General features: G+C 53.1%; 1 protein-coding gene across 1 annotated transcript; it reads right to left on the reverse strand.

Moving 5' to 3' along the window:
* Positions 1-491: 491 nt before the first annotated feature.
* Positions 492-17,806, reverse strand: LOC144610895 (E3 ubiquitin-protein ligase TRIM21-like). Its single transcript, XM_078429882.1, has 6 exons — positions 17,426-17,806; positions 13,999-14,094; positions 9,644-9,874; positions 7,596-7,618; positions 4,592-4,725; positions 492-1,062 (listed from the first exon to the last, which is right to left on the reverse strand). The coding sequence occupies exons 1-6, from the start codon at positions 17,804-17,806 to the stop codon at positions 542-544; spliced, it is 1,386 nt and encodes a 461-aa protein (XP_078286008.1). The 3' UTR covers positions 492-541.
* Positions 17,807-23,753: the final 5,947 nt, after the last annotated feature.

Below are 23,753 nucleotides of genomic sequence, written 5' to 3' on the forward strand. Positions count from 1 at the left end.
TGGGGGAGTCCAGAACCAGGGGCCACAGTCTAAGAATAAAGAGGAGGCCATTTAAAACCGAGGTGAGAAGAAACTTTTTCACCCAGAGAGTTGTGAATTTGTGGAATTCTCTGCCACAGAGGGCAGTGGAGGCCAATTCACTGGATGAATTTAAAAGAGAGTTAGATAGAGCTCTAGGGGCTAGTGGAATCAAGGGATATGGGGAGAAGGCAGGCACGGGTTACTGATTGTGGATGATCAGCCATGATCACAATGAATGGCCAAATGGCCTCCTCCTGCACCTATTGTCTATGTTTCTATGATAACGTGGTTAGGTGGCGTTTTGTGTCGGAAATCTTTAGTGGGTTAGTTTAATCTGATTAAGGTGTGAGCTAGAAAGGAAGCGAGATAAATTGAAGTGAAGGCTGTGAAGAGTGGGCGGACGCTGGGTTCACTCACTCTGTGCTGTGAGGGTCTTGGTGACAGACAGACACACCCCACCCTTGCCTCTCCTCCCCTGGCATTGAGGGACAGAGAGCCCACCCTGGCGGGGCGGGTAGTTTCAGCAGAGTTTGAGGGAGGAGTTGCCGGAGCAGGAGAAGGCGGGGTAGACGGGTTCGGTGAAGGTGGTTTGGAAGGTGTGGAGGTGGCGATGCTGCTCCCCCACCTGGTAGAAGGCCAGGGTGCCCGCCTCGTAGTCGAGTTGCAGGCGCACCCTGCTGGTGGCGGGGAAGTCCAGCAGGTAGGTGTGCTGGTCGCAGTGGCAGGCTGTCAGCGTGCCGCGGTAGAAGTACACGCACCACGACTTGGGGCTGTTGGTGAAGTAGGAGCCCAGGCCGCCGCGCTCGATGCTGCCGTACGCCACGCCGGCTCCCCACGCCACGCCCCCCGTCCTCACGTCCCACGAGTGGCAGCCCGCCGTGAAGCTCTGCGCGCACAGCACCTGGTGCATGTTCTCAAACATCTTGGAATTGTGCCACGAGTTCTCCCCCATGTAGCCAAACATCACCGTCTTCTCATCCTCCGACACGTTCAGCAGCCAGTACGCAGAGTCTGGGTCCAACGTCAGCGAAGACCACTGGGCTGGCGGAGGACACCAGCATTACCATCACTAGCTCACAGACAAACAGACCCTCGGCCCCACATGCCCACGCCAACCAACATGCCCCATAGTTAGTTACACAGCATGGAAACAGACCCTCGGCCCCACATGCCCACGCCAACCAACATGCCCCATAGAGTTACAGTCACACAGCATGGAAACAGACCCTCGGCCCCACATGCCCACGCCAACCAACATGCCCCATAGAGTTACAGTCACACAGCATGGAAATAGACCCTCGGCCCCACATGCCCACACCAACCAACATGCCCCATAGAGTTACAGTCACACAGCATGGAAACAGACCCTCGGCCCCACATGCCCACGCCAACCAACATGCCCCATAGAGTGACAGTCACACAGCATGGAAACAGACCCTCGGCCCCACATGCCCACGCCAACCAACATGCCCCATAGAGTTACAGTCACACAGCATGGAAACAGACCCTCGGCCCCACATGCCCACGCCAACCAACATGCCCCATAGAGTTACAGTCACACAGCATGGAAACAGACCCTCTGCCCAACATGCCCACACCAACCAACATGCCCCATAGAGTTACTGTCACACAGCATGGAAACAGACCCTCTGCCCAACATGCCCACACCAACCAACATGCCCCATAGAGTTACAGTCACACAGCACGGAAACACCCTCTGCCCAACGTGCCCACGCCAACCAACAACCCCCATAGAGTTACAGTCACACAGCACGGAAACGCCCTCTGCCCCACATGCCCCACGCCAACCAACAAGCCCCATAGAGTTACAGTCACACAGCATGGAAACAGACCCTCTGCCCAACGTGACCACTGCAACCAACATGTCCCATAGAGTTACAGTCATACATACAACATGGAAACAGGCCCTCTGCCCAACGTGCCCACGCCAACCAACATGCCCCATAGTTACAGTCACACAGCACAGAAACAGGCCCTCGGCCCAACATGCCCACGCCAACCAACATGTCCCATAGAGTTAGTCACACAGCACGGAAACAGACCCTCTGCCCAACATGCCCATGCCAACCAACATGCCCCATAGAGTTAGTCACACAGCACGGAAACGGGCCCTTCAGCCCAACATGCCTCAGACTCATACAGCATGGAAACAGGCCCTCTGCCCAACTTGCCCATGCCAACCAACATGCCTCACTCATACAGCACGGATCCAGGCCCTTCAGCCCAATGTCCATGCAAACCAACATCCCCCCTAGAATCATGCAGCATAGAACCAGGCCCTTTACCCCCAACTTGCCCAGGGCGGCTAGCATGCCTCATCAAGCTAGTCCTACCTGCCTGCGTTTGGCCCAGATCCCTCTAAACCTTGATAGACACAAAAAAAAGATGGAGTAACTCAGCGGGTCTGCCAACATCTCTGGAGAAAAGGAATAGGTGACGTTTCAAGTCGGAACCCTTCCTTGGACTATAAACCAGCACCTACAGTTCCTTCCTCTACATTCTCTAAACCTGTCCTGTCCATCTACCTATCCAAATGTCTTTTAATTGTTGTAAGACATTAATCTATCTCCTCTGGCAGCTCATTCCATATACCCACCACCCTCTTATTGAAAATGTTGCTCCTTAGATTCCTCTGCTTCTTAATTCCCCTACTCTGGGTAAAAGAATGTGCATTCACCCAATATCTATTTTGCTCATGATTTTGTACACCTCTATAAGATCACCCCTCAGCCTCCTGTGTTCTAAGGAGTAAAGTCCCAGCCGGCCTATCCTCAAAGCTCAGGCCCTCAAGTCCTGGCAACATTCTCGTAAGTCTTCTCTGCACTCTTTCCACTTTAATGACATCTCTCCTATATCAGGGGAGACCAAAACTGAACACAATACTCCAAATGTATCCTCACCAACATCTTGTTCAACTGTAACTTAACGTCACAACTTCTTTCCTCAATATACTGACTGGTGCAGGCCAATGCTCGCAGTGGAAGCTGAGCCTCGGAGAAATATTGGGCATTGGATAGCAATCTTGGGAGGGTTCCCCACTCCCCAACTTGCAAGGGAGGATGAGGCAGAGTCTTTTATTCAGAGTAGGGGAATGGAGAACCAGAAGGCAATAGACAATAGGCGCAGGAGGAGGCCATTCAGCCCTTCGCGCTAGCACCGCCATTCACTGTGATCATGGCCGGTCATCCACAATCAGTACCCCGTTCCTGCCTTCTCCCCATATCCCTTGACTCCGCTATCTTCAAGAGCTCTATCTAACTCTCTCTTGAAAGCATCCAGTGAATTGGCCTCCACTGCCTTCTGAGGCAGAGAATTCCACAGATTCACAACACTCTGGGTGAAAAAGGTTTTCCTCATCTCCGTTTTAAATGGCCTACCCCTTATTCTTAAACTGTGGCCCCTGGTTCTGGACTCCCAGAAAATCGGGGCATAGGGTGAGGTGAAAGATTACCCTATGCCCCAGAGGGTACGGGGAGAAGGCAGGAACGGGGTACTGATTGAGAATGATCAGCCATGATCACATTGAATGGCGGTGCTGGCTCAAAGGGCCGAATGGCCTCCTCCTGCACCTATTTGTCTATTAAAGAGGGACCCGAGGGGCAACGTTTTCACACAGAGGATGCGTATATGGAGGTCGTTGCAGCAGGTACTATAATGATATTTAAAAGGTAAATGTTTTGAGGGATATTGTCCACACGAGGTAAGGTGGGACTAGTGTAAATAGGGCATCTTGGTTGGCGCAGGCAAGTTGGGCCTGTTTCTGTGCCTGCACTCTAAACCTGCAACCACTTTGAGGATGTGACCGCAGGGTAGATCAGGGTGGGCCAGTCAACATGGTATATGTGGGGTTTTGAAAGGCATTTGGTGGTTCCAAACAGTTATACACAAGGTTCTCTACACAGAAACAGACCGTTCAATCCAACGTCTATGCAGACCAACGTTTCTTTTTAAACGTCCCTTTTTGCCTGTGTTTGGCCCATGTCCCTCTAAAACGTTCCAATTGTACCTGTGCAATTAAACATTGTTAATGCTCCTACCTGTAGAGCTTGCTGTGTCAGTCCCTTCCATGTGTGCACATCACCCTCCTTGTGACAAACGCACCCTTCAGCTCCCCTTGAAATTGAGTCCTCTCACCCACCACTAGGGTCACCAACTGTCCCGTATTAGCCGGGACATCCCGTATTTTGGGCTAAATTGGTTTGACCCGTACGAGATCGCCCTTGTCCCGTATTAGGCCCGGATGGCGCTGTAGGCCCGGGGGCTGCTGTAGGCCTGGACAGTGTAGGCCCGGAGGCACGGGCGGCCGCCATTGGTGGAGCGGGAGCACGTGGCCGCTGGCTGGCTGAGGTCACGTGGGGCGCGGGGCGGTGATGTCACCTTGTCCCATATTTGAGAGTGAGATAGTTGGCACCCTACCTATGACCCTTAGTTCAGACTCCCCCTGGAGTGCTGGGACAAGACTGACCGTCCACCTCATACTGATGATTTTGTCCATCCTCTTGCTCCTGTGCTCCAGGGTATAAAAGTCCCAGCCTCCCCACTCACTTACTGGTTGTTCCCAAGATGGCCGACTGGTACACGAAGGAACTTCTCAGGCGTTTCTTGATGGCCTCCGGTGCACTGCACAGGTTGAGGACCAGCTTCGGCACGTCGGGAGTTGGCACCTTCTGCTCCTCCGCAACTCTGCAACAAGCGATGAGGCAAGATCTTCATCAGACAACGCTGCGCGCCCTTCACAACCAATCCATCCACTCCCGCGCTACCAACATCCTCAGAGCCGCACAACACAGAGAGGGCCTCTGCTCACGGCATCATGGCACAGTGAACAGTCCAGCACAAGAACAGGCCCTTCAGCCCACAACGTCCTTGCTGAACACAATGCCAAGTTAAATTAATCTCCTCCGCCTGCACGTGATCCACATCCCTCCATTCCCAATACACCGATCAGCCAAAACATTATGACCACTGACAGGTGAAGTGAATAACATTGGTTATCTTGTTATAATGGCACCTGTCAAGGGGTGGGATATATTAGGCAGCAAGTGAACAGTCAGCTCTTGAAGTTGATGTGTTGGATGCAGGAGAAATGGGCAGGAGTAAAGACCTGAGCGACTTTGACAAGGGCCAAGTTGTTATGGCCAGACGACTGGGTCAGAGCATCTCTGAAACGGCAAGGCTTGTGGGGTGCTCCCGGTCAGCAGTGGTGAGTACCTACCGACAGTGGTCCGAGGAGGGACAAACCGGCGACAGACAGGGTGTTGGGCGCCCAAGGCTCATCGATGCGCGAGGGCAACGAAGGCTATCCCATCTGGTTCGAACCGACAGAAGGTCGACTGTGGCACAAGTCACAGAAAATGTTAATGGTGGTCACGGGAGGAATGTGTCACAATACACAGTGCATCGACACCCTGCTGCGTATGGGGCTGCACACGGAGGACCAACAGCATATTAGGCAGGTGGTCATAATGTTTTGGCTCATCAGGTCGTAATGTTTTGGCTGATATAATTAAAGTGTCTATCCAAAAGCCTCTGAAACACCTCTTTAGTATCCCCATCCACCACCACCACTGGCAGCATGTTCCAGGCACCCCAAACCTGCCCCCTCTCACAAACCTATGCCCTCTTTGACATTTCCACCCCAAGGAGGAAGAAGTTTCCGGCTACCCTATCTATGCCTCTCATAATTTTAGAGACATCTATCAGGTCTCCCCCCCCCCCCCCCCCCCCCCCGTCTCTTTACCAGAGAAAGCAATCCGCCTCTCTCCAATCTGTCTTTATAACCAATGCCCCCTAATCCAGGCATCATTCCGATCTGCACCGTCTCCAAAGCCTCCACTCATTGTGAATGATCGGCCATGATCACATTGAATGGCGGCGCTGGCTCGAAGGGCCGAATGGCCTCCTCCTGCACCTATTGTCTATCCTTCCTGTAATGGAGCGACCAGAACTGTACACAAAGTCCTCTCCCCCTTTTTTTTTAAAATCAAAAATATTTATTCAAATATTAAAATAATAGAAGCAATACAATAAAATCAAAACAGAACTCACCACCAAAATACAAGACAAACAATAAATGACTACACAACAATGTTACACTCCTTGTCCAGGATGCATCCCCCCCACCCCGCGGTGCCCAGCGGTCCCGGGAAACCCCCAGGATGCCCGTGGACAGCGCGTGGTCCCTCTTCAACCCCACCCGGGCGCGGACGGACGTGACCCCGGAAAAGGGGCAGGCAGCCGGCTCGGACAGAGCCCTCTTCCGCCTGGTGCCGTGACTCGCGGATAGCCAGCTTGGCCAGGCCCAGGAGCAACCCAACCAGGACATCCTCGGCCCTGCCCTCTCCCCTACGCACAGGGTGACCAACGATGAGGATGGTGGGTGTGAAGTGCAGCCTGAAGGCAAAGAGCAGCCCCTTTAGATATTGGAACAGGGGCTGCAACCTCACACACTCCATGTACACGTGGAACACAGACTCACACACTCCATGTACATGTGGTACACAGACTCACACACTCCATGTACACGTGGTACACAGACTCACACACTCCATGTACACGTGGTACACAGACTCACACACTCCATGTACACGTGGTACACAGACTCACACACTCCATGTACACGTGGTACACAGACTCACACACTCCATGTACACGTGGTACACAGACACACACTCCATGTACACGTGGAACACAGACTCACACACTCCATGTACACGTACACAGACTCACACACTCCATGTACACGTGGAACACAGACTCACACACTCCATGTACACGTGGTACACAGACTCACACACTCCATGTACACGTGGTACACAGACACACACTCCATGTACACGTGGAACACAGACTCACACACTCCATGTACACGTACACAGACTCACACACTCCATGTACACGTGGAACACAGACTCACACACTCCATGTACACGTGGTACACAGACTCACACACTCCATGTACACGTGGTACACAGACTCACACACTCCATGTACACGTGGTACACAGACTCACACACTCCGTGTACACAGACTCACACACCATGTACACATGGAACACACACACTCCATGTACACGTGGTACACAGACACACACACTCCATGTACATGTGGTACACAGACTCACACACTCCATGTACACGTGGAACACAGACTCACACACTCCATGTACATGTGGTACACAGACTCTTCCAGCCTACAGAGGTGGCAGGCGGCTGGCTAGTCTGTGAACCGCAAGAGGAACAGTTTGCAGGGGACTCCTCGATGCAGTGCCCTCCACCCCAGGCCTCCTTCCTCAGGTGCCTCGCCTACACAAGGGAGAGGGGTGTCCTGGACGGTCACGGGGGGAACGTGCAAACTCCAGCGCCGGAGGTCAGGGTGGAACCTGTGTCGCCTGAGCCTGGGTGCAGCAGTTCCACCCGCTGTACGACTGAGTTTGTGCTCCGCGGTGTGGGAACGCTGGTCGTGGAAAGGGAGGCAGAGACCCTGCAAACACTCTGATTGAACCACCCCCCCCCCCCCCCCCCCCTGCAGCAGAGTGACTGGAAGACACTTACTTCTGGAAGAGCTGGCTGGAGGCCTGTGGGGGGAGGAAAGAGAGCGGAGGTTAATTAAATTGCAGCAGGACTATAAGAGGGAACATAAAACAGCACGGCACCAGAAAACACCCTGCCCCCCCCCGGGATGTGTCAGTCACTACACTCAATTTAACAATCATCACTTGCCTGTATTTGGGTCCCTGCATATCCATGTGCCCAAGGACAAGGATCTCAAAAAAACAATGCCATATATGCCTCCACCACCAGCCCTGGCAGCACATTCCAGGCACCCACCACCTTCTGTTTGAAAATAACTTGCCCCACACATCTGTCCACACACTAAAACTCTCGTTTGTTTGTTTGTTTGTTCCTGATCTACAGCCAAAAACGGTACACGATAGCGCGGCAATTTCAGGCCCACCTTGCTCACCGTCGTCCCTTTGGTGCTAATGGATGAAGTTTCAGTGAAATCGGTGTTATATTCACATTTTAAAGTTTAAAAAAAATCTATCTCCTAGGGAGGGAGGGGGAGGGAGGATAAGGGGGGGTTGAGGGGGATGGAATGGGGGTGAGGGGAAGGGGGAGGGGAGGAGGGTGGGGGAAGAGGGGGGAGGGAGAGCGGTGGGTGGGAGGAGAGGGTGCTGCACCAATGCAGGAGAGGTTTGGGCCCAACAGGTCCACTTGGTCTAGTATATTACTAAAGCTTTCTTGTATATTTGTGGGTTTGGGGATAGATTTGTTCCCGAAATACAGCACACGATAGTGCAACAATTTTAGGCCCACCCTACTCACCATTCCCCTGCGGTCTCGAATGATCAGGTTTTGTTACATTTTAAAAGCAATTAACTTAATAAACTTTAATAAATGTGAACACAACACCCCCCCTCCCCCCCCTAGAGCTCTATCCAACTCTCTTTTAAATCCATCCAGTGAATTGGCCTCCACTGCCCCCTATGGCAGAGAATTCCACAAATTCACAACTCTCTGGGTGAAAAAGTTTTTTCTCACCTGGGATAACCGGGGTGAGGTTTGAACGTACAGACATCACCCGTAGTCGGGATGGAACCCGGGCCTCCGGCGCTGTGAGGCAGCAACTCTACCACTACATGTGCCTCCAATGCCAGCTTCCAACCCCCCCAGAGAATAAACCACAGCAGCCAAGTGTTCGGGCACGTTTCTGGGCCCTGCGTGCTAACAGAGAGAGGGGCTGGGATAACCAGGGTGAGGTTTAACCTGGGATAACCGTGGTGAGGTTTGGCCTGGGATAACCAGGGTGAGGTTTGGCCTGGGATAACCAGGGTGAGGTTTCACCTGGGATAACCATGGTGAAGTTTGGCCTGGGATAACCAGGGTGAGGTTTGACCTGAGATAACCAGGGTAAGGTTTCACCTGGGATAACCAGGGTGAGGTTTGGCCTGGGATAACCAGGGTGAGGTTTCACCTGGGATAACCAGGATGAGGTTTGGCCTGGGATAACCGTGGTGAGGTTTGGCCTGGGATAACTAGGGTGAGGTTTGACCTGAGATAACCAGGGTAAGGTTTCACCTGGGATAACTAGGGTGAGGTTTCACCTGGGATAACCGTGGTGAAGTTTGGCCTGGGATAACCAGGGTGAGGTTTGACCTGAGATAACCAGGGTAAGGTTTCACCTGGGATAACCAGGGGAGGTTTGGCCTGGGATAACCAGGGCGAGGTTTCACCTGGGATAACCAGGGTGAGGTTTGGCCTGGGATAACTAGGGTGAGGTTTGACCTGAGATAACCAGGGTAAGGTTTCACCTGAGATAACTAGGGTGAGGTTTGGCCTGGGATAACCGGGGTGAGGTTTGGCCTGGGATAACTAGGGTGAGGTTTGACCTGAGATAACCAGGGTAAGGTTTCACCTGGGATAACTAGGGTGAGGTTTGACCTGGGATAACTGGGGTGAGGTTTGACCTGAGATAACTAGGGTGAGGTTTGACCTGGGATAACTGGGGTGAGGTTTGGCCTGGGATAACCAGGGTGAGGTCTGACATGGGATAACTGGGGTGAGGTTTGGCCTGGGTTAACCCGCATGCATGGCCGTACCTGAATGAACTGCAGCGGGCCTTGCTGGACCAGGCTTCGTGTCTCGTCGTCGATCAGCTTGATCTGGTTCATCCTGTCCATCAGCTCATCGCCACTCCTCCTGCTCAGCCCCAGCACCTTCTCCCCCTCGGTGTCAATCACCCTCAGCGCACACTCCTCGTCCTCCTCCAGGCACTTCCTCCACTCCGTGAACTTCTTCGACAGGTTCCTCTTCAGCTGCTCGATCTGCGTCTGGAATGGCAAAGCCAGGACCCATTACCGCAGGTGGCTGGCAGTTCTAGCAACACGAGGAGGAAGCACAGTCCCACAGAACACACCACAGACCCTCGACAGACCAGGACAGCACCTTCACAGTGAACAGCAGGGACCTGGGGAGTGCAGGTACATCGTTCCCTGTAAGTGGGGTCACTGGTAGACAGGGAGTGTTGCAGAGCAGGGGCATCCAGCAGTGCAGGTACATCGTTCCCTGTAAGTGGTGTCACAGGTAGACAGGGAGTGTTGCAGAGCAATAGACAATAGACAATAGGTGCAGGAGGAGGCCATTCGGCCCTTCGAGCCAACACCACCATTCAATGTGATCATGGCTGATCATTCTCAATCAGTACCCCGTTCCTGCCTTCTCCCCATACCCCCTGACTCCGCTATCCTTAAGAGCTTTATCCAGCTCTCTCTTGAATGCATTCAGAGAATTGGCCTCCACTGCCTTCTGAGGCAGAGAATTCCACAGATTCACAAATGACTGAAAAAGTTTTTTCTCATCTCTGTTCTAAATGACCTACCCCTTATTCTTAAACTGTGGACCCTGGTTCTGGACTCCCCCAACATTGGGAACATGTTTTCTGCCTCTAACGTGTCCAACCCCTTAATAATCTTATACGTTTCGATAAGATCCCCTCTCATCCTTCTAAATTCCAGTGTATACAAGCCTAGCCGCTCCAGTCTTTCAACATATGACAGTCCCGCCATTCCGGGAATTAACCTAGTGAACCTACGCTGCACGCCATCAATAGCAAGAATATCCTTCCTCAAATTTGGAGACCAAAACTGCACACAGTACTCTAGGCGCGGTCTCACTAGGGCCCTGTACAGCTGCAGAAGGACCTCTTTGCTCTTATACTCAACTCCTCTTGTTATGAAGGTCAACATTCCATTGGCTTTCTTCACTGCCTGCTGTACCTGCATGCTTCCTTTCAGTGACTGATGCACTAGGACACCCAGATCTCGTTGTACGTTCCCTTTTCCTAACTTGACGCCATTCGGATAATAATCTGCCTTCTTATTCTTACCACCAAAGTGGATAACCTCACACTTACCCACATTAAACTGCATCTGCCATGCATCCGCCCACTCACACAACCTGTCCAAGTCACCCTGCAACCTCATAGCATCTTCCTCACAGCTCACACTGCCACCCAGCTTTGTATCATCTGCAAATTTGCTAATGGTACTTTTAATCCCTTCATCCAAGTCAGAGGGATCAAGCAATGCAGATACATAGTTCCCTGTAAGTGGCGTCACAGGTAGACAGGGAGTGTTGTAGAGCAGAGGGGTCTAGGAGCGCAGGTACACAGGTCCCTGCAAGAGGCGTCACAGGTAGATAGGGTGGTGAAGATTGTTTTCGGTACATTGGCCTTCATCATGCAGGGTTTTGAACACTGAACGAAGAAATAAAGAACTGCAGATCTTTTATACCAAAGATAGACACAAAATGGTGGAGTAACGACGATTCAGGCAGCATCTCGGGGAAAATGGATGGGTTACGTTTCAGACTGAAGAAGGGTCCCGACCTGAAATGTCACCTATCCATGTTCTCCACAGATGCTGCCTGTCCCGCTGAGTTACTCCAGCACTCTGTGAAACGTCACCTATCCATGTTCTCCAGAGATGCTGCCTGACCCGCTGAGTTACTCCAGCACTCTGTGAAACGTCACCTATCCATGTTCTCCAGAGATGCTGCCTGACCCGCTGAGTTACTCCAGCACTCTGTGAAATGTCACCTATCCATGTTCTCCACAGATGCTGCCTGACCCGCTGAGTTACTCCAGCACTCTGTGAAACGTCACCTATCCATGTTCTCCAGAGATGCTGCCTGACCCGCTGAGTTATTCCAGCACTCTGTGTCTATCTATTGAGCATAGATATTGGGATGTTGTGCAAGACGTTGGTGAGGCCGCGGTTGGAGTATTGTGTTCAGCCTTAGTCATCCTGCTATCTGAAGGATGTTGTTCAGCTGGAAAGGGTGCAGGGAAGGTTGACAAAGATGTTGCCAGGACTCGTGGGACTCAGTTACAGGGAGAGGTTGGGCAGGCTAGGACTTTATTCCTTGGAGTGCAAGAGCTCAAAGGGTGGATCTGATACAGGTGTATAAAATCTTTTACCCAGAGTAGAGGAGTCAAGAACCAGAGGGGGTGGGTTTAAGGTGAGGGACGAAAGATTTAATAGGAACCTGAGGGGCAACCTTTTTCCACACAGAGGGTGGTGGGTGTATGGAACGAGCTGCTGGAGGAGGTAGTTGAGGCAGGGACCATTTGGAGAGGTACCTGGATAGGAAAGATTTAGTGGGTCTGACATGAAACGTCACCTACCAATGTTCTCCAGAGATGCTGCCTGACCCGCTGAGTTACTCCAGCACTCTGTGAAACGTCACCTACCAATGTTCTCCACAGATGCTGCCTGACCCGCTGAGTTACTCCAGCGCTGTCTCTTTTTAGTAAACCAGCATCTGCAGTTCTTTATCTCTCTAAGAGTTAGTGGGATTATTATGGAGATAAATGGCACTAGTCATTTAGGCCGGTACATGGACAGGATAGGTTTAGAGTCTCAAAGGAGTTCTGAGGAACAAACCGGGGCATTATAAAGGAGGGAATAGTTTAGTTTACAGATGCAGCATGGAAACGAGCCTCAGCCCACCGTCCACGCCAACCAGCGATCCCCCAGTCACACAGCTTTTTAATCAAAAAAATTATTCAATGATTAAAAATAATATTTACAATACAATAAAACAAAACAGAACCCACCGCCATCATTCAAGACAAACAAATATAACAAATGAACTACCACACAACGATGTTACACTCCATGTCCAGATGCATTCCACCCCTCACGGTGCCCAGCGGTCCCGGAAATCCCCCAGAGTGCCCGTGGACAGCGCGTAGCCCCTCTCTAACCCCACCCGGGCGCGGACAGACGTAACCCTGGAAGAGGGACAGGCAGAGCCCCCTTCCGCCTGGCGCCGTGACTCGCGGACGGCCAGCTTGGCCAGGCCCCGTTCGCACAGTTGCATGTTATCCCACTTTCCCATCCACTCCCAACACACTAGAGACCACTTACCCTACAAACCCAGCACATCTTTGGGACGTGGGAGGAAACCGGAGCACCCGGAGAGAACCCAGGCAGTCACGGGGAGAACGTGCGAACTCCACACCGACAGCGCCCGAGGTCAGGGTCGTACCGGGCGGGGTCTTTGGCGCTGAGAGGTAGCACCTCTACCAGCTGCGCCACCGTGCCGCACGAACAGCTGGAATGGGAATCTCTGCTCCCTCCTCAGTCCCAGCAGCCATGCAGAGGAGTGACCGGCCACATCTACACAACTACAGAGTGCTGCTGAAGGGCGTGGTGTTACTGCACTGGTATCCAGATCCCGAATCTTTGTCCCAGCGAGCGATCTGGGCCACAGGAACACTCCCCAGGTCTAATCCAGACGCCCATTCCCATGATTGCCCCCTTTTAAAAAAATATATACAAATACTTTTATCCAGAAAACAAAAACAAACATAGAGTAGTAACACGATCAAAAGCTGTCTATATTGGCAGTTTACAGACAAACAATTTTCCAATTAATATATTGCCAACAATATCAATAATACCCTCGACCTCCCGCGGCGACCGGCGTTCACTGAAGGCCTCCAGAGTCCTCGTGGACACCGTGTGTTCCCTCTCCAGGGACACACGAGCACGGGCGTAGGCCCGGAAGAGGGGCGGGCAGCCGACTCTGGTGTGGCTGTTGACCGCCCGCTGCCTGGACCCACGAACGGCCATCTTGGCTTTCAGGAGATCGAGGTAAAAGCCAGGCATCTCCCGCCTAGCGGGTCGACTGATGCCAGCTACCGGGAGCCGCGAGCCCTCCTGGAAGCAGCGCCCCAGCGGAAAACGTAGCTGGCCAGCTGGGAGGGCGCTCGGAGTACATGCACCTCCGTGGGGTCCTGAGACGGAGGGCCGCCATCTATGTACAGACGCAGACCAGCGCCTGACCGCCCTCCTCCAGCGGGAGGCTCAGAACCCCAGTAGGTCCTCTCTCCCTAGACAGAGCTCACGATCGCCCCTGGCCAACGTCAGCACCACCCCCACACATCTACCTTTATATCGGACTCGGAGATGGCCACATCCTGGTGCTTGAAGTGGCAATCCTGCTGGATTATACGGAGGTTCTCCACTTCCTTCTTCAGCTTCTCCTGTGGAGAGAGTTTCAACAATTTAATGAAGAGGGGGGAGACGAACCACAGCTTGGTCTGGGAACAGCTCCATCCAAGGCCACAAGAAATTGCAGAGAGTTGTGGAAGCAGCCCAGACCATCACACAAACCAACCTCCCTTCCATTGCGTGTGATCCAGGTGGTGGGAAGACTATACAGTACATGATTACAATCGAGCCGTCCCCAGTGTAAGATGAAGTTCAGTAAAGTCTGATTAAAGATAGTCCGAAGGTCTTCAATGAGTTAGGTACTAGCTCAGGACCACTCTCTAGTTGGTGGTAGGATGGTTCACATCTGATAACAGCTGGGAAGAAACTGTCCCTGAATCTGGAGGTGTGCGTTTTCACACTTCTGTACCTCTTGCCCGATGGGAGAGGGGAGAAGAGGGGGGTGAGACTGGTCCTTGATTATGCTGCTGGCCTTGCCAAGGCAGCGTGAGGTGTAGATGGAGTCAATAGGGAATAGGCAATAGGTGCAGGAGTAGGCCATTCGGATTATGGCACTAGATTATTATTGTCACAATGAAAAACGTTGCGTGATATCCAGTCAGATCACACCACACAGGTGTACACTCAAACCACACACAAGTACAACAGGTAGAGAGAGCAAAGGGAAAATCAACAGTGTGCAAACACTGTCACAGGTACAGACTTACAGAGAAACAGCGTCACAGTTGCAGAGAAATCTAATGTTCGAGTTACGGTAAAAAATAGTATTAGCTTCAGAACAAAAAAGTCACAGCGACAGAGAAATGATGCAGCCAGCGAGACTCAGTGTTACAATTACAGAAACAGCAGGGAAACAGTTACGTTTATTGTTGTGTTAGTTGAGTTTATTGTCACGTGTACCGAGGCACAGTGAAAAGCTTTTTTGTTGCGTGCTAACCAGTCAGCGGAAAGACAATACGTGATGAAACAAAATACAGAGCGGAGGTGCAGAACCTGGCGGACTGGTGCTCAGTTAACAACCTGTCCCTAAACACCACCAAGACCAAGGAGCTGATCATCAACTTCCGTAGGTCACACAACGGGGAATACGCCCCGATCTCTATCAACGGGGACAGTGTGGAGAGAGTGTCCAGCAGCAAGTTTCTGGGCACTCACATTTCGGAGGACCTCACATGGTCCAATAACACTGCTGCGCTGGTCAAGAAGGCGCAGCAACGACTGTTCTACCCGAGAACACTGGAAAAGTCTGGTCTACCCCAACAGCTGCTGACGACCTTCTACCGCTGCACCATAGAGAGCATCCTAACACATGGCATCCCTGTGTGGTGTCTCAGCTGCACGGAGGCAGAGAGGAGAGCACTACAGCGGGTAGTCCATAGAGCTCAGAGGACCATCGGAACACAGCTACCAGCCTTGGAGGGCATCTACAACACACGATGCCTCAGGGAAGCCACCAGCATCCACAAAGACTCTTCACACCCCTGCAACAGTCTGTTCAAACTCCTTCCATCGGGCAGACGATACAAGGCCTTCTACGCCCGCACCTCCAGACTCAGGAACAGCTTCATCCCCAGGGCCATAGCTGCTATGAACCGGTCCTGCTGAGCCGGATGGTCACATCACACAGTGAACCGGCACAGACCTACTTGCACTTTATTCTGTTTTAAAACTGTTCTCATTGTGTTTCATTGGGTTGTTTAAATTAATACTGATTAGCTAATTAAATTATTGCATCGTATGGGAGGCGCATTCCCAACCTCGTTGTACCCCTGTACAATGACAATAAAGATATATTGTATTGTATTGTATTTTATTGTATTGTACTACAATCGACCCATTTACAGTGTGATAAGGGAAGTAACTCAGCGGGTCAGGCAGCATCTCAGGAGAGAAGGAATGGGTGACGTTTCGGGTCGAGATGCTGCCTGACCCGCTGAGTTACTCCAGCATTTTGTGTCTACCTTCGATTTTAACCGGCATCTGCAGTTGATTTCCTATCCCTTTACATACTGGCAACTGTACCACAACTCTACACACATGTGTTGCTTTCTATACACACAATATACCTGTCACCCTGCACATCTGTCCTCTACACCCCCACGCTCCTCTAAACCCCATGCACCCCTCTGTCTCTCTCCCTGCACCCCTCTATATCCCTGTGCCCCTCTACACATCTGCACCTGTGTTTACTGCGCTTGTCTACACCTCTGTACACTAAACCCCTCTGTCCCTCTACCCCATCTCTCTATCCCCCTCTCCCTGAACCCCTCTCCCCCCGCGCCCCTCTATATCCCCTTCTCTACCCCGTGCCCCTCTATATCCCCTCTCTACCCCGCGCCCCTCTATATCCCCCTCTCTACCCCATGCCCCTCTATATCCCCCTCTCTACCCCGCGCCCCTCTATATCCCCCTCTCTACCCCGTGCCCCTCTATATCCCCCTCTCCCTGAACCCCTCTCCCCCCGCGCCCCTCTATATCCCCTTCTCTACCCCGTGCCCCTCTATATCCCCTCTCTACCCCGCGCCCCTCTATATCCTCCTCTCTACCCCGTGCCCCTCTATATCCCCCTCTCTACCCCGCGCCCCTCTATATCCCCCTCTCTACCCCGTGCCCCTCTATATCCCCCTCTCCCCCCGCGCCCCTCTATATCCCCTTCTCTACCCCTGCGCCCCTCTATATCCCCCTCTCTACCCCGTGTCCCTCTATATCCCCCTCTCCCTGAACCCCTCTCTCCCCTGCGCCCCTCTATATCCCCCTCTCCCTGAACCCCTCTATATCCCCCTCTCCCTAAACCCCTCTACCCGCACCCCTCTATATCCCCCTCTCCCTGAACCGCTCTCCCCCAACACCCCTCTATATCCCCCTCTCTACCCCGCGCCCCTCTATATCCCCCTCTCTACCCCGCGCCCCTCTATATCCCCTCTCTACCCTGTGCCCCTCTATATCCCCCTCTCCCTAAACCCCTCTACCCGCACCCCTCTATATCCCCCTCTCCCCCTCTCCCTGAACCCCTCTCTCCCCTCTCCCTGAAACTCTTTCTGCACGTGCACTCCTCTGTACCTCTGCGCCCCTCCATCACTGCCTCCTCGTCCCCAGCGCCCCTCTGCACCCCTCTCTCTCCGACCCCCTTCTATGTCCCCCTCTCCCCTGGTCGGCCTGCGCCCCTCTGTCCCTGCCCCCCCCTCTCACACACTCCTCTCTCTACCCCCTCACTCTCTCTCCCCCTCTCTCTCCCCCTCTCACTCTCTCTCACTCTCCCCTCTCTCATCCTCTCACCCCCCCTCACTCTCCCCCTCTCTCACTCCCCCTCTCTCTCCCCCCCCCCCTCCCCTCCCTCTCTCTCCCCCCCTCTCTCCCGTGTACCTTGAGTGAGTCGCGGGCGCTGTCCAGAGTGGTGGCGGTGTGTTCTTGGTGATTGCCACTGGCCATACAGGGTGCACACACACACTCTCCATCCTGTTCACAGAACAGTTCGAGGGGCTGCCCGTGTTGGGGGCACAGCCGATCGGCCCGTCCGCCGGCTGCTACTGCTGCCGCCACTGCTGCCGTGTGCGGGACGGTGGCGGTGACGGTGGCGGCGGGGCCGCTGCAGGCGGGACAGTCCAGGCTGCCGCCCAGCGCTGTGTCCGAGTAGCGGGCACAGTCTGAGCATAGGCGGTGTCCGCAGGGCAGGCGCCGGGCACTGGCGGCCAGGCCGGGGGAACGGCACACGGCGCAGTCCGACGCTGGCACCGGGGTGTCCATGGGGGCGGCTGCGGGCCAGACCGCTCCCGGCGGCGGCAACAGCAGAGTGACCGCGGACAGCGGGGAGCCGGGGAGGGAGGGAGGGAGGGAGAGAGAGAGAGGGAGGGAGGGAGAGAGAGAGAGGGAGAGAGGGAGGGAGAGAGAGAGAGCCCGGCCTGGCCAGGGTTAACCCTTCCCCAGCACCACACACACACACACGCCCTTCGGCCCGGCCTGGCTCTGCTAGCCCAATGGCCAACGCACCCAATGGCCTAAACTCACCGCTCCTCACACACGCCCTTCGGCCCGGCCTAGCCCTGCTAGCCCAATGGCCAACGCACCCAATGGCCTAAACTCACCGCTCCTCACACAAGCCCTTCGGCCCGGCCTAGCCCTGCTAGCCCAATGGCCAACTCACGCAATGGCCTAAACTGACTGCTTCTCACACACGCCCTACGGCCTGGCCCCGATCTGCTAGCCCAATGGCCAACTCACGCAATGGCCTAAACTGACTGCTCAAGCATACCCTTCGGCCTGGGCCCACCGTGCTAGCCCAATGACCAACGCACCCAATGTCCAAAACTGACTGCTCCTCACACACACCCTTCGGGCCAGTCCCACCCTGCTAGCCCAATTCCCAACTAACCCAATAGCCAAACTCACCGCTACTCACACACGCCCTTCGCTCTGCTAGCCCAATAGCCAACTCACCCAATGGCCTAAACTGACCGCTCCTCACACACGCCCTTCGGCCTGGCCTTGCTAGCCCAATGGCCTAAACTGACCGCTCCTCACTCACGCCCATCGGCCCGCCCCCGCCCTGCTAGCCCAATGGCCAAAACTGGCCGCTCCTCACACACGCCCAGCATCCCTGCATCCACCGCTCACCTCTCCACACCCCAACTGTAGCAACAGCCCCTCGCTCGGCCAGCTCACAACCCAATGGATGTCACATAGAATGAATGGCACAGGGGACTCGATGGGCCGAATGGTCTACGTCCCTCCCAGAACTTATGATGAAGGGTCAACACCCAAATGCCAACCATTCCTCCTCTCCACAGATGCTGCCCGACCCGCTGAGTTACTCCAGCACTTTGTGTCCATCTACTTATGTATCCACACTGGATACAAATTCTCCAATTTGAACTGACACCCTCTCTCACTTCTCTCCCCCCCTCTCTTCCCTCTGCCCTACCCCATTTCTCCCTCTCTCTCATTCCTCCCCACGTCCCACCATCTTCCACCCCCCTCCATCCCACCTACATCCCTCCCTCTCACACTAGGGACAGTTTTTACATTTACCAAGCCAATTAACCTACAAACCTGCACGTCTTTGGAGTGTGGGAGGAAACCGAAGATCTCAGAGAAAACCCACGCAGGTCACGGGGAGAACGTACAAACTCCATACAGACAGCGCCCGTAGTCAGAGCGGCACGGTGGCGCAACGGTAGAGTTGCTGCTTTACATTGAATGCAGCGCCGGAGACTCAGGTTCGATCCTGACTACGGGTGCTGTACTGTAAGGAGTTTGTACGTTCTCCCCGTGACCTGCGTGGGTTTTCTCCGAGATCTTCGGTTGCCTCCCATACTCCAAAGACGTACAGGTATGTAGGTTAATTGACTAGGTAAATGTAAAAATTGTCCCTAGTGTGTGCAGGATAGTGTTAATGTGCGGGGATCACTGGGCGGCGCGGACTTGGTGGGCCGAAGAGGCCTGTTTCCGCGCTGTATCTGAAATATGAAAAAATATGAAATATGGAACCCAGGTCTCCGGCGCTGCATTCGCTGTATGGCGGCAACTCTACCGCTGCACCACCGTGACCGCTTCTTGTCTCTCTGTGGGAGAGATAGATCAGCCATGAATGAATGGCGGGCTGGACGATGGGCCGAATGGCCTAAATTCTGCTCCTATCACTGATGAACTGATGAAGATATTTTGGCTGCTTTTCCAACGCATTGTGGAGTTGATGGAATCGATGGTGGGGGCCTACAGTGTCCGGGCCTACAGCGTCCGGGCCTACAGCGACCGGGCCTACAGCGACCGGGCCTATAGTGTCCGGGCCTACAGCGTCCGGGCCTACAGCGCCCCTCGGGCCTAATACAGGACATGGGCAGTCCCGTACGGGACAAACCAATTTAGCCCAAGATACGGGATGTCCCGGCTAATATGAGACAGTGGACAACCCTACGTATATCTAAACTAAATTCAACATAGGACTAGTGTGAATGGGTGGTTGGCGTGGACTGGGTGGGCTGAAGGCCATGTTTCGGTGCTGTATCTTTAGACTGGACTACATACTTAAGAAAGGAGGGAGAGAGAAAACGGGTAATTATAGACCAGTTAGTCTGACATCAGTGGTGGGGAAGATGCTGGAGTCAATTATAAAAGACGAAATTGCTGAGCATTTGGATAGCAGTAACGGGATCATTCCGAGTCAGCATGGATTTACGAAGGGGAAATCATGCTTGACAAATCTACTGGAATTTTTTGAGGATGTAACTAGGAAAATTGACAAGGGAGAGTCAGTGGATGTGGTGTACCTCGACTTTCAGAAAGCCTTCGACAAGGTCCCACATAGGAGATTAGTGGGCAAAATTAGGGCACATGGTATTGGGGGTAGGGTACTGACATGGATAGAAAATTGGTTGACAGACAGAAAGCAAAGAGTGGGGATAAATGGGTCCCTTTCGGAATGGCAGGCAGTGACCAGTGGGGTACCGCAAGGTTCGGTGCTGGGACCCCAGCTATTTACGATATACATTAATGACTTAGACGAAGGGATTAAAAGTACCATTAGCAAATTTGCAGATGATACTAAGTTGGGGGGTAGTGTGAATTGTGAGGAAGATGCAATAAGGCTGCAGGGTGACTTGGACAGGTTGTGTGAGTGGGCGGATACATGGCAGATGCAGTTTAATGTAGATAAGTGTGAGGTTATTCACTTTGGAAGTAAGAATAGAAAGGCAGATTATTATCTGAATGGTGTCAAGTTAGGAGGAGGGGGAGTTCAACGAGATCTGGGTGTCCTAGTGCATCAGTCAATGAAAGGAAGCATGCAGGTTCAGCAGGCAGTGAAGAAAGCCAATGGAATGTTGGCCTTCGTAACAAGAGGGGTTGAGTATAGGAGCAAAGAGGTCCTTCTACAGTTGTACCGGGCCCTGGTGAGACCGCACCTGGAGTACTGTGTGCAGTTTTGGTCTCCAAATTTGAGGAAGGATGTTCTTGCTATGGAGGGCGTGCAGCGTAGGTTCACTAGGTTAATTCCCGGAATGGCGGGACTGTCGTATGTTGAAAGGCTGGAGCGATTGGGCTTGTATACACTGGAATTTAGAAGGATGAGGGGGGATCTTATTGAAACATATAAGATAATTAGGGGATTGGACACATTAGAGGCAGATAACATGTTCCCAATGTTGGGGGAGTCCAGAACAAGGGGCCACAGTTTGAGAATAAGGGGTAGGCCATTTAGAACGGAGATGAGGAAGAACTTTTTCAGTCAGAGAGTGGTGAAGGTGTGGAATTCTCTGCCTCAGAGGGCAGTGGAGGCCAGTTCGTTGGATGCTTTCAAGAGAGAGCTGGATAGAGCTCTTAAGGATAGCGGAGTGAGGGGGTATGGGGAGAAGGCAGGAACGGGGTACTGATTGAGAGTGATCAGCCATGATCGCATTGAATGGCGGTGCTGGCTCGAAGGGCTGAATGGCCTACTCCTGCACCTATTGTCTATTGTCTATTGTCTATTGTCTATTGACTGTGATCCAACACTGGCCCCACCACTGCCCAGGAGCTGGCAGACACATTCAGTGTGAATCCTTGCCCCGCAGGTCAAGGCTGTGATCACACTGGGACACTCTTATTTCCCCGAGCTCAGCTAAAGGACGGCTGAAGTAACACTCTGGTGAAAGATATCATCTGCAAGAACATCACATTGAAACATTGATCGGCTGAGAGTGCTGATTCTGTCGTTCTGCAACCCACAGCTCTGATTAGATGCTGCTGGTTCAGTTTAGTTTAGTTTAGTTTAGAGATACAGCGCGGAAACATGCCCTTTGGCCCACTGGGTCCGCGCCGCCCAGCGATCCCCGCACATTAACACTATCCTACACCCACTAGGGACAATTTTTACGTTTACCAAGCCAATTAACCTACAAACCTGCACGTCTTTGGAGTGTGGGAGGAAACCGAAGATCTCGGAGAAAACCCACGCAGGTCACGGGGAGAACGTACAAACTCCGTACAGACGGCGCCCGTAGTCAGGATGGAACCCGGGTCTCTGGCGCTGCATTCACTGTAAGGCGGCAACTCTACCGCTGCGCCACCATTTATAGAGATACAGCACGGCAACAGGCCATTCGGCCCACCATGTCCATGCCAACCGTTGATCACACGTTCACACTTGTTTCTACGGATAGTTTAGTTTAGTGACACAGCACTGAAACAGGCCCTTCGTCCCACAGAGTCCATGCACCTAAAGGTAACGCACACGGTCACAGAGAGAACGTGTTAGCTCCACGCAGACAGCACCCACGGTCAGGTGTGCGTGGAGCGATTCCGACCGGGCTTACCCCCGCTCCGTCGGAATTGGTCATCGGGCCCACGTCCTTTCCTGAGAGCCGGCCCCACGCAACATGAACCGCCTTTCCCAGATGCCCAGCGTGTTGTTCCGTGACACGGAGAGGCGCGTATTGTACAGGCTGCTGCTGAAAACTCTCCATTTCCTCGCTCTCGTCTTCCGTCCGACAATAGACAATAGGTGCAGGAGGAGGCCATTCGGCCCTTCGAGCCAGCACCACCATTCAATGTGATCATGGCTGATCATTCTCAATCAGTACCCCGTTCCTGCCTTCTCCCCATATCCCCTGACTCCGCTATCCTTAAGAGCTCTATCTAGCTCTCTCTTGAATGCATTCAGAGAATTGGCCTCCACTGCCTTCTGAGGCAGAGAATTCCACAGATTCACAACTCTCTGACTGAAAATTTTTTCCTCATCTCTGTTCTAAATGGCCTACCCCTTATTCTTAAATTGTGGCCCCTGGTTCTGTACTCCCCCAACATTGGGAACATGTTTCCTGCCTCTAACGTGTCCAACCCCTTAATAATGTTCAGTCTGAAGAAAGGTCTCAACCCGAAACGTCACCCATTCCTTCTCTCTTGAGATGCTGCCTGACCTGCTGAGTTACTCCAGCATTTTGTGAATAAATACCTTAATAATCTTACACGCCCTGGCGGTCCGTGTTACCACCTGACGGCGGGAGCGGTCCCCAGTGGAGGTCTCTCTATAAGGGGGTCCTCCCGCTTTACATCGGGGACCTGGGATGGAGAGTGTTGCATAAGGCTATAGCCTGTAACAGGTACTTGAGCCGGTTCACGGTCTCGTCTGCCGCCTGTCACTTCTGCGGTGAGGAGGAGACCGTGTACCATTTGTATACAGAGTGCGTGAGGTTACAGCCCCTGTTCCAGTATCTGAAGGGGCTGCTCCTCAAGTTCTGGCTCCATTTTAGCCCTACGCTTTTAATGTTTGGGCACCCGGTACAGAGGGGGGAGGGTCAGGAGGGAGGAGGGGGTCTCCCTGTCGGTCTGCTCCTGGGCCTGGCCAAGATGGCAATCCGCGGGTCCAGGCAGCGGGCAGTCGACGGCCTCACAGAGGTCGGCTGCCTACCCCTGTTCCGGGCTTACGTCCGTGCCCGCGTGTCCCTGGAGAGGGAACACGCGGTGTCCATGGGGACTCTGGAGGCCTTCCGGGAACGCTGGTCGCCGCGGGGGGTCGAATGTATTGTTGACAGAGATGGCGGGATTTTAATGTGATCATTGTTTATTTTGTAAACTGCCGATACAGGCAGCTTTTGTTTGATCACATTTCACTTTGTATGTTTGTATGTTGTTCTTTGGAATAATTTTTTTATATATAATAATAATAAATAAATTAATAAAATGGTCAGGACTGAACCCGGGTCTCTGGTGCTTGGAGTAG

Source organism: Rhinoraja longicauda, chromosome 2 (genome assembly GCF_053455715.1).
Source record: "Rhinoraja longicauda isolate Sanriku21f chromosome 2, sRhiLon1.1, whole genome shotgun sequence".
Classification (NCBI taxonomy): Eukaryota; Metazoa; Chordata; class Chondrichthyes; order Rajiformes; family Arhynchobatidae; genus Rhinoraja; species Rhinoraja longicauda.